This window comes from Simochromis diagramma, unplaced genomic scaffold (assembly GCF_900408965.1).
Source record: "Simochromis diagramma unplaced genomic scaffold, fSimDia1.1 OVJJ01000802.1, whole genome shotgun sequence".
NCBI lineage: Eukaryota > Metazoa > Chordata > Actinopteri > Cichliformes > Cichlidae > Simochromis > Simochromis diagramma.
The window spans coordinates 2,819,539-2,830,826 of NW_024387492.1; the positions used below are offsets into that span (position 1 = coordinate 2,819,539).

The 11,288-nt window shown below is 42.4% G+C and overlaps 2 protein-coding genes across 2 annotated transcripts in view; both read left to right on the top strand.

Moving 5' to 3' along the window:
- LOC120725390 (cholesterol 24-hydroxylase-like) overlaps nucleotides 1-11,288 on the top strand; it is a 30,705-nt gene that overhangs the window by 8,046 nt on the left and 11,371 nt on the right. The gene's annotated exons all lie outside the window — the stretch shown is intronic.
- LOC120725393 (cholesterol 24-hydroxylase-like) lies at nucleotides 41-11,270 on the top strand. The gene is made up of 15 exons (XM_040018259.1): nucleotides 41-726; nucleotides 792-869; nucleotides 960-1,041; nucleotides 2,702-2,775; nucleotides 4,947-5,033; nucleotides 5,166-5,304; nucleotides 5,397-5,507; nucleotides 6,800-6,962; nucleotides 7,347-7,412; nucleotides 8,756-8,828; nucleotides 8,914-8,998; nucleotides 9,167-9,277; nucleotides 9,601-9,689; nucleotides 9,854-9,920; nucleotides 10,008-11,270. Exons 1-15 carry the CDS (start codon nucleotides 578-580, stop codon nucleotides 10,146-10,148), a joined length of 1,515 nt encoding a protein of 504 aa, XP_039874193.1. The 5' UTR covers nucleotides 41-577; the 3' UTR covers nucleotides 10,149-11,270.

The window sequence follows — 11,288 nt, forward strand, 5'->3', positions numbered from 1 at the left end:
GTGTGTGCGCCAGCTCAAAGCCCTCTATTGGCCTGAAATTCAGCTTCAATTAGACGCCTTTCTCTTCCCAAAATATTGCGCTCTGAAAGGACAACTTCTGCAAACACATATGAAATACAAAGCCGAAAAAAATACCCGGGCCCACTCCTTTATGTCGCAAAATCGAAACTGCGCCTGTTTAGTAAATCCCAGCAGTAGCCTTTTTAAACTGTAGAGGGTTTTTGCACTTGTTCACAATGTTCGCAAAATAACAGCGCGAAAGCTGTGACATTCAGTGCGTCTCGGTGGGCTCTCTTCTCTGAAGTACGCTATGTCGAGCTTCCGCCCGATTAGATCTGGCTGTGTGCGGTCGGTATTTGGAGCTGCTCCCTTGTTTTTCCTCCCAAAGGGTCGCCACAGCCACGGCGGCTGGATCTCCCGTTAATGCGAGTTTAGAACGACGACACTGGGGTAAACCAGCTTGTGACCTCACTGAGGCTTGTTTGTGTCTCCCCTCGGTCTTGAACCAGGGATCCTTCGCGGTGTTATAGAAAGGACAACCATCTTTGACGCAGACGTCTACGGGATATTTCTCAGGATGGCAGTTTTCAGCTTACTTCTGTCTTTGGCTGCTCAGACACTAACTTTTCTCTTCTTTCTGCTCGTCGTTGTGTTTCTCGGATACTGCTTGTATGTTAAACACATTCATATGAAATATGACCACATACCCGGCCCACCGACGGACAGGTAGGTAAAGTTCTCGGCACTTTCGCTGACACTGCTCGACGCTGACCACTTGATTTCTTCCCCAGTTTTCTCTTCGGACACTCAGCATCGCTTTTGAGGATAATGAAAAATGGCGGAAATATGCACCAGAAACTTCTGGAGTGGTAATTTGAACGTAAACGATGGTTGTGTGTAGGACTGATTAATAAATAATGATAAAACGTATCATTTATACGATAGTATGTCTTTTACAGGGCGGATGAGTATGGGCCTGTCTACAAGATATATGCTCTGCATTACGCTGTAGTGTGTGTGTCCTGTCCCGAGGCAACAAAGGTAAACTGTGACAACAGCATGAGTGTGTGTGTGCAGTAGCGGTTTTTGATACGGGCGACATGGGTCCGGGGCGGCATCACGGTGGGGGGGCGCGGTATCACGGGCATCGGCAAAAAATAAAAACAAATTGCTCGTATTCATGCTGCCCCGACATCATGCCAGCGCGTATTGGGAATGGCATAGGCACCGATCGGTTTTCTGTCGCCCATTTGCTGGGGCGCCAAAATAATACCATAAAATAACAGAAAATAACTTTCTCATGAAAATACGGTTATTTTCAGTAATGACAATACAGTTTGTTGCCCTAATTTTACATGGGATTTTGCCTTTTTCAAGTGCTGTTAAACATTAAATTAGGAACATTTTAATGTGATTAAACAATGAAATTACCTATAAAAAAAAAGGTCAATGAATGCGGCAATATGAATAATAATACTTAAATGTACAGAAATATACAGTTAACAGTTGGTTTAAATAATAATGGATTGCTTTCATATAGCGCTTTTTGAGACCCTCAAAGCGCTTTACAATTCCACTTTATAATTCCGCCAGAGGGGGCGCCAGAGGGAGTGTTCGCCCGGGCACGATCTGGTGTTGTTCCAGGATCAACATTGCAAGTGACCAATCAGAATGTTGTGACGTCATACTTTTGCGACTTCGGGAAAAACCGCCGTAAAACAAAAAACTGTACTTAAGCTGCGAGAAACCGCCTCTGTCCGCCGATCAACGGACCCTGACCCTAACCCTTTAATAAACGCTAAGCAGAATTGATATTGTCCTTGGAACATTGGAATTTCATAAATGCACGAATGGCTTGGCGCGCCAAAGAATAACGTCACAAGAATGTGATTGGTCACTTGCAATGTTGTTCCTGGAACAACATTTACTATGCTGTTCCAGGAACAACACCAACGCCGCGATATCAGATCATCCGTTCGCCCAGGGCGCCAAACAGGCTAGGACCGCCGCTGAGTGTGTGAAAGTGCTTGGCACAAATCCTGCCCTTAACTTCAAAGTGTGAACTACTGACATTTTGGTCAAAGGAGCTTGCAAAGAAAAGCGTCTGGACTTCTTTAAGTTACTTGAAGACGTTTCACCTCTCATCCGAGAAGCTTCTTCAGTTCTAAGGTCAAATGGTGGAGAGTCCCAGATTTAAACCTAGTGGGAGAGTATCCCCCCACAGAGGGACAAAGGACCCCCTGATGATCCTCTAATCGCCTGAGCCAAGGTGTGAAAATGGGTGTGGGTCCCAATCAGCCAGAGTTTCGGGTGAGCTCATTGTGAAACCTGGCCCCACCTTATCATGCGAATTCCTGAGATCAGATGGCCCAGGATGTGAGTGGGCGTTAAGGCGTCTGGGAAGGGATCTCAAAACTGGATTATAGATGGCAGAGAGTTGGTTTATATCTGGGACTCTCCACCATTTGACCTTAGAACTGAAGAAGCTTCTCGGATGAGAGGTGAAACGTCTTCAAGTAACTTAAAGAAGTCCAGACGCTTTTCTTTGCAAGCTCCTTTGACTACGATGACCTGGATGACTGAGAACCTTCACAGACATACTGACATTTTGGTTTCACTAAGCATAACTCCTGATAATATTCGTATCAAATCTTCTTTCTCTAAAAAAAATTTTTTTCTGTCTTTCTGCTCCTGGCTCCAGCAAATATTGATGTCCACAAAATACCCCAAAGATAAACTTGTTTATAAGAGACTTGCCAACCTGTTTGGTCAAAGGTAAGACTGCCTTATCAGGCGCTTTTTTGTAGCGATGCACCAGTTCTAAAAGGCTGTGCTGTTACTGATATCGTTTTAACTTCAGTTACTGGCTGGAATCGATCAACAAAGGCAGATATCAGTAGATACCAGTGTGATACTTTGCATTCATTTACCAATATTTAGAGGTGGAGTGAGCTTTGCAATACTCTTATTTGTTTAACACCTGGACTAAGATTAAGACTCACGGGTATAATACAGACCACCACTGTACTCAGTGTTGGGAAGGTTACTTTTGAAATGTATTCCACTACAGATTACAGAATACATGCCCCAAAATGTATTTTGTAATTACTTAATATATAAGTAATATACTTTGGATTACTTAATATATTATCATGCTTTTTAACAACTAATGAATGTCCTATTGCTGTGTGATTTATTACTATTACTGAAGGCTACTCACCATACCATTAGCAACTAGATGTTTAAATGTTAATATAAATGAGTAACAGTAGGTGGACATTAGGTAAGGCTGCACTTTTTGCAGCGATCTCGTATAGAAAACTATTCCGCGCGTATATAAAACATGTCTGTGGCTCTGAACCGTAGTAAAGGACCTCTGGCTAATACGTCGGGTTCGTGTCGGGCTCGTGTCGGGCTCGTAGCCAAAAACTAGCTTTACTTTGTTGTCTGGGTCAACTTTGCTAGCGAGACACAGAGAGAGGTGTTGAAAGGCTGCTGCAATGGAACTTATTGTTTCGGAGGAAAACAGGAACACAGTGTACAGTCGAGTCTTAACAGCTTACTTACAACTGGGCTCGTCAGGCTCTCTTTTTGGCTGCAGTGGTTATTATTATATTTACATGCTTCCAGCTCCCGTTTCTGCTCGGTGACAGCTCCTACTTTTCCACTCTCCTTTTTCTCCCTCCCTCGCTCACAGACACATAACGGGTATGACAGTCCATACTCCCTGCAGCACGGACTACACTGCCCATCAGGCTACATGCTTTAGGGCAATGCCTGTAACACTCTGCTATTTCCTTCATATTAAATCATTTTTTTTAATATTTCTTCATGTCATTATGAGACGCGAGATTGAGACACGGGCATTTGAGCCTCTTAATGCGTGTTTTGTTTGTTTCCACCGGCGTGGAATTACCAAAAATAGAGAGGGCAGAGCCGAACATATGAAACAGGAAAAGACCGCCGTGGAATCCCTTTATTTCAACAAAGTAACTGTATTCTAAATACCACCCTTATAAACGGTAACTGTAACGGAATACAGTTACTCATATTTTGTGTTTTAAATACGTAACGGCGGTACATGTATTCCGTTACTCCCCAACACTGACTGTACTGCAGAGATGGGAATCAATGACGTACTAATACTTTATCACATACTTAAGTAGCCTTTTTGGTATTTACTTAAGTTTTTACTTTTACTCCAACATTTTAACACAAATATCTCAACTTTTCACTCATTACATTTTCAAAACAGGCTCGTTACTTTGGCTTTAAAACATTTAAGAGGAGTTATTATTTCATGTTTTTGTGGGGATGCACCAATTCTGAAAGTCCGTGCTGATACTCAGAAATATTTTTGTTTGTGCAGAACTGAAAGTAGAGTCTTGATGTTTGATGGTTTAGTAGGCTCAGCCTGAGCTTAAATAATTCTTGGCTTTGACAAAACATCTCAGGAAAAAACAGCTTGGGCAGAAGAACTTAAGGGAAAAAGTCCCTCACTGTGGAGGCAGTCTGAGAAAGCTCGGTGATTCCATCAGGATCGCGTCGTTCTGTCATGTATTCGCTGTATGGCAGGCAGGATGTGGATTCAGGAGACAGAACATAAACTCAAATCTAGCAAAAGTAATCATAAAATCTCAAACAATAACTGGGCAGGAACGAGGAATCCAAACACTAGGAATTTTCTGGGAAACACAGAATAAGGTAATACGCAACCATGAGGGAAGAGGGGCAACGTGGCAATGAACAAAGGGAGACAGAGATAATATATACTCACAGGATAATGAGAGAAGACAGCAGATGTCACGCACAGCTTAAAACTATAGGAGGACCAGATAGGAACATTTAGATTAGATGCAACCTGAATGCCAACAGTAAGCAAAACTAACAGTAACTAAAACTCAGAGGAATAAAATAACGTATTTTGTCAACTGTCTTCTTTGAAGGCTCTTAGGCAATGGCCTGGTAACAGCACGGGATCATGAGCAGTGGTACAAACAGCGCCGGATCATGGACCCGGCATTCAGCAGCCTGTGAGTTTCACAGTTATCACAAAAAGACAAAAGAGTTTGTTTGTTCAACCACTGATTTTTTTCCAAATGAATTTCTGTGGTAGTTTGTTGGCAGGTTCTGGCTCCTCCAGTTAAAGCTATCATTACTTCCAGGTATCTGAGAGGTCTGATGGGAACCTTCAATGAGAGGGCAGAGAAACTGATGGATAAACTTGCAGATGTTGCCGACAGTAAAACAGAAGCTAATATGCTCCAGCTTCTCAACTATGTTACCCTGGATGTTATTACTAAGGTTTTATATTACAGTCAGTTTTACAGCTTTTACAGCAGTCTTTATCCAAATAATATTTCCTCATGTTTGTGTTTTTCCTTGATAAATCTCAGGTTGCTTTCGGGGTGGACTTGGACCTGCTGAAGAACACTTCACAGTTCCCTAAAGCCATTGAGACATGTTTGAAAGGGATGGCTCACTACATTAGAGACAACTTTTTCGAGGTATTACTTTAGTGTTTTTTGATGAGAGAGATGAGAGATGAGATAGCCTTTATTTGTCAGTTGCAGTTGCCCACAACCGAGATGACAGACCTTGCCGACCGTACATAGAATACACAAACATCACATTGGGGAGACAGGTCAGGCTAGGTAGCAAGGGAAAAAAAAACATCGAAATGTGTAACACAAAAGGATAATCCAGGAATGCACAGATATCAACACACCATAACACAATAAAACATAGACAAGCAACATGGGAGAGTATTCCAGTGTGTACAGCCGATCTGGGTCCACTGCAATCTTCGATTGCGCCTCCAGCTGATCCGGTGTCCACATCGGATGGGAGGTAAGCATGGGAGGAGGCGTTGGATTCGGGGGAGGGAGGGTGATAGTGAGGGCGTATCAGTATCAGCGTACATGTTTCGTGCGTGTGCATGTGTGTGTGTGTATCCCGTGTTCAGCTAAGAGAAAATGTCACCACGCCCGGTTAAGCATCAGTCAACAGTCTCCAGTTGACCCAGGTGGCCTTGAATGAGGTACAAAGAGTTCGACAACAATCCTGTTATCATGGGAAGAATTTGTTGTTCCAGTCAGCTTCGACCTTGGCAGACCTTCAGCTGGCGCCGGTGGGATAGCCACATGAGTGAAGATGGTGAATGTTTGGGTTTAGTGCAAACAACGGCATCCAATTTTTACAGTTGGTTTAATGTCCATCACTGGTCACCAATTATCTCAATTCCCGTTGTTCTTCTCCAAGATGTTATCCATATTGCGTTCAAAACACGGTCTGAGTGCTCCCAGCCCTGCCAATCGTCTATCATGTCGGCCAGCCTTATGGGATTTTGAACAGCTGTAGCCGCTTCTTGTTCTTCAATAAGCCAGCTCCAAGCCAGCTCCAATCAGCCCGAACTCTGTTATCGTGGTTCCAAATTGGTAGATGTCGTTCAATGTCCTCCGTCGAGTGTCGCCAGACACACGACGCAACCGACCATGGAGTATCCGGCAGCAAACGTCTCCGCAGGACAATCGGGCTGTCCCAAGCCTAGCAGGTTGTCAATTCCATTACAGGACCAGTCGATCAAATCCATAATTCTTTAGGATTTAGAGAACAAGACCGAGAAACTCTTTGAGGGTTAGAGTTAGACGAGACTAGACAAACACCTAGAAGCAGCAGCAGGGAAGCTAAGGGAAGGAGAGGGGGAGGCGTCCGCCTCCTCCGAGAGCCAAAGAAGAAGAAAGTATGTACTGCAAGTCTTGTTGCATGGAATGTTAACTTCTTCAATCTGCCATTCCAGTTTAATCCAAAGAACAGAGGATACATTAATGAGGTGAGGGAAGCGTGCCGCCTGCTGCGCAAAACTGGATCTCAGTGGATCGCTGAGAGAAAGGCCGCCATTGAAAACGGTGACGAGGTCCCCAAGGACATCCTGACACAAATCATCAAAACTGCCAACCAAGGTTGTAGTCCCTAAATCTGACATTTGAATAGACTCAGTAAGCCTTGAGCATTGATTTTAAATTGCTGTGAATAGTACACACAAGAGTAAACAAGTGCACTGAGTTTTTAGTTGTGGCGAGTGGAGTGTTCTTTGTTGTGGTCTGCGTGCTGATGCTGAAGAAGCGACATCATGCCGATGACACCAGCAAACTAAATAAACTGATCAGGAAGGCTGGCTCTGTGATTCGCTTGAAAATGGACACTTTGGAAGCTTTGCCGAATATAAACAGATGACTGATAGAGACATTAACACAGAAGACATTGTAACATCTGACGTGTAATAAATGAAAAAAAGAGAAAGAAGCCAAATATTTATTTATATGTCAATTTTCTTATTGTTTCAGAGGAAATCATGACTGAAGAAGATGAAGAGTTTATGCTGGACAATTTCGTGACATTCTTCATTGCCGGTGAGTCTCTGTTATTTCATGTGTCTCCAGCAGACTGTGATACTGAAGAGGATAAGCGGTTAACAAAGTAGATGGGTAGTTGGATGGATCTGTGAAATGTTACAAAATAAGTTGGAGGTTGTGCTTCCTTCTGGCACACTGCAAGGCTTAACTGCCACAGCATATTCGTCCACATATATGAAGCCCCCTTCATCAAAGACTGGTTTAAATCCAAACACTGAACCTTGGGGTACACCAGAAGTGACCGGGAATAGACGAGAGCGGAATGATATCAGTTGAATAAACTGGCAGTGGTGAAGGAGCTATGGTTGAAACCAGGTCAGGGAGCTGAACAGGATGATGAATGAGTGACTGGACCAGAGACTGGACTACAGACTGAACTGACTGGAGTGGGTCAGAGATGCCGAGAGAGGAAAGTCTGCTTAGAAGGACAGAATGAGAGATCGTGTCGAAGGCTGAGCTCAGATCCAAAAGGACGAGAATGGTGAGAAGACCAGAGTCAGCTCCGACTAGAAGATCATTAGTGACTTTAAATAAAGCAGTTTCTGTACTGTGACATGAACGAACACCAGACTGAAATCTCTCGTAGATGTTATTATTATCCAGGTGTGAATGAAGTTGAACTGCAACTACTTTTTCAAGTATTTTAGAGATGAAGGGTAGATTAGAAATCGTACGGCGGTTGTTAAAGTTGTCAGGATCTAAAGAAGATTTTTTTCAGTATGGGAGTGACTGAAGCAATCTTGACTAAGGAGGGGACGACACCGGTGGTGAGTGAAGAGTGAATGATAGCAGAGATGAGTGGGAGTAAGGAAGAGAGGCAGGATTTCACAAGCCCTGTAGGCATAGGGTCAAGATGACATGCGGCAGGCTTTGAGTTACATATAAACTCAGAAATATCAGATAAATCGGGAAGATGGAAAGTGGAAAACGGCTCAAAATAGAGAAAAGGTTCTGGAGAGGGGGTGGACACAACAATTGAACTGAGTTGCTGGTGGATGTTATTGATTTTTGTAGTCCAGAGCAGCATCAAGGAGTTACAGGTTTCTTGTGCCTTGTTGATTCGAGTCTTTATGCTGAAGTACATGGTATTTGTAGATTTCTGCATCAACAGGAATCTAAATAATGGCTTGCTGCTATTATGAGTGTGCAGTGCTCTTGGCTTCACCGTCTGAGCTGTCTTTTGATTGTGACGCCTGGTTTCAAAAATGCTAAGCAATGGAGGAAATGCTAAACTTGAAACTTGAAAAACAGCAGCGTCTTTTGTATATAGTGTATGTTGTAACATTTTATTGAGCTTCATGGTGGTAATATTCAATTTTGATACATTTGTGCTATTTCAGGCCAAGAAACAACAGCCAATCAGCTGGCTTTTTGCATCATGGAACTCGGAAGACATCCTGATATACTGGAAAAGTAAAAAGTCAAAATATAGCAGACATAACAGTTTCCATTAGAACAAGTGAACTTTGGTTTCTTATGGAGTTTTCTCATATATCAGAGCGAAGAAAGAAGTGGACGATGTTATTGGGATGAAACGTGAAATAAGCTACGATGACCTGGGCAAGTTGGTCTACCTGTCACAGGTACATGTGGCAATTTGAAAATTGTGGTACTATTTTTAGTGTTCATGTTCACCCATGGATTCAAAATTAGTCAACTAACAATGAAAGACTGCATCAACAGTAAACTTAGGCTCTCAGTCTTGTTTTTATAAAACAAGATGCACCATAAACGTTGTAATCTTCCCCCAGGTGCTAAAAGAGACTCTGAGAATTTATCCCGTGACTCCGGCCACATCTCGTGATATTGCTGAAGACATGGTCATTGATGGTGTCCACATACCTGGAGGATTTGTTGCTGTAGTGAGTCATAGATTTTTTTTTAATGTGTTTCTAGCTTCAAAGCAGAAAATAAACTTCTGTTTTATATAATTATAAATAATAATGGATTGGATTTATACAGCGCTTTACAATGCCTCTATTCATTCACTCTCACATTCACACACTGGTGGAGGCAGTTACAGTTGTAGCCACAGCTGCCCTGGGGCAGACTGACAGAAGCGAGGCTGCCATATCGTGCCATCGGCCCCTCTGGCCAACACCAGTAGGCGGTAGGGTAAAGTGTCTTGCCCTACAAGACAGTTACCTGGAATCAAGACGAATAAATAACCTATTCTCATATTTAGTTCAGCTCCTATGTGAGCGGGAGACTGGAGAGATTCTTCAAGGATCCACTGAGATTTGATCCAGACAGATTTCACCCAGATGCTCCCAAGTAAGAAACACACTGTTTCACCATGCTGAAACAGTGTGTTTAATGTTTAAACATAATGTTTAAACATTAAACATTATGTTTAATATTTGCACACACTTTATTATCTCAGACTAAATGAGTGAAATGGTTCACAGTAACTGAGGCTCTCTCGTCTGTTCAACAAGGCCTTATTACTGCTACTACCCCTTTGCCCTCGGTCCTCGCTCGTGTCTGGGAAAGAACTTTGCTCAGGTGAGGATGACAGCGTAAGTCAACATGAAGACCCGCTCACCTATAAACACACTGACTCATCTCTGTGGGCGCTGTTGTGCTTTTTAGATGGAGGCTAAAGTGGTGATGGCCAAACTGCTCCAGAGGTTTGACTTCACTCTTGTGCCGGGACAGACCTTTGACATCCTGGATGCTGGAATGCTCAGACCTAAGAGTGGAGTAATTTGCTCTTTCGCTCACAGGGAATAAAAAGAATAAATGGCCATAAAGCACCAATACATTAGAAGAGGTCATAGTAGTCTATAGAGTAAAATTGGGCTTTTATTCATATCTAAAACTGTCACTTAAAAAAGAAGAAGAAAACCTTGTAATGAAAACAATAATGGTATGATTTAAATACATAGCATATTCATATGAAGTTATGTCGTGTTTTTTATTTATTACAATAATGAATATAAAACTACTTGTTGGCCAACAGGGAGTTTGTAGAAACTGTGCTACTGTTGGCTGAAGACAAAGGAAGAGGAAAAGGGGAAGGTATGTTTGGAGGCAGAGAGAGAGAGAAGGTAGGAGTGTGGAGGTGAGAGTAGGAACTTAAAATGTAGGGGCTATGACTGGTGGAGGTGGTGTGACAGAAGAGGATCCTAGGGATGGAATGAGGTGGAGGCAGATGATCTGCTACTACTAAAGGAAGCAGGAAAAAGAAGAGGAAGAAATCCTTTCTGATGCAACACCAAAAGGAGTCGTGTGTCTGTGCGAATGACCAGATCTTTTGCTTGATAGGCAAATGTGTTAACCACTACACTTCAGAGCCACCCATTACAATAGTCAGTATATAGAAACATTTTTGAGGGGCGCTGGTCTCTAAGGTATTGCCATTTGTTACTTTTATACACTGCTGATATATATTTTTTTAGTTTATATTATATAGTTGCTTTTTCATAGCCATTGAACCACAGAAGCTTTAGTGTCTGTAACTAATTTAAGCACAGGTTTTATGTAAATGAAAATAAAACTGAAACTTTAATGTTTGTCAGTGTGATGTTATTTGTGTTTGCGGTGTAGTGATTTCTTATGTACCCAACTTGCTCTTTTAATGCAATTACCAACAGTGTACACATGGGGGCGCTAAGCTCCTGCACAGAAACCTGACTTTTAAAGCAGAGGCAGCACAACAACAGCTGCAAAACACGATCAGAACTATCGATTAAAATGTTATCCAATAAAACATCAGTTTTATTAAACGATTCAAAATCACAGATCTAAAACAAACACTCAATATACCTACAATATTGATCGATTTCCCCGCGCGCAGTCGATCTACAGCTTGATTGATTCCACCACTAAAACTTGTGATCACACTAAAAAGTCCAGCAGCACGCATTAAAA

What these genes read in the sequence shown, in the direction of transcription:
- LOC120725393 (XM_040018259.1), top strand. Translation starts at nt 578, where the DNA reads ATGGCAGTTTTCAGCTTACTTCTGTCTTTGGCTGCTCAGACACTAACT. An exon ending in CCCGGCCCACCGACGGACAG is followed by an intron (nt 727 to 791) that starts GTAGGTAAAGTT and finishes TTTCTTCCCCAG; the next exon opens with TTTTCTCTTCGGACACTCAG. An exon ending in CGTGACATTCTTCATTGCCG is followed by an intron (nt 7,413 to 8,755) that starts GTGAGTCTCTGT and finishes GTGCTATTTCAG; the next exon opens with GCCAAGAAACAACAGCCAAT.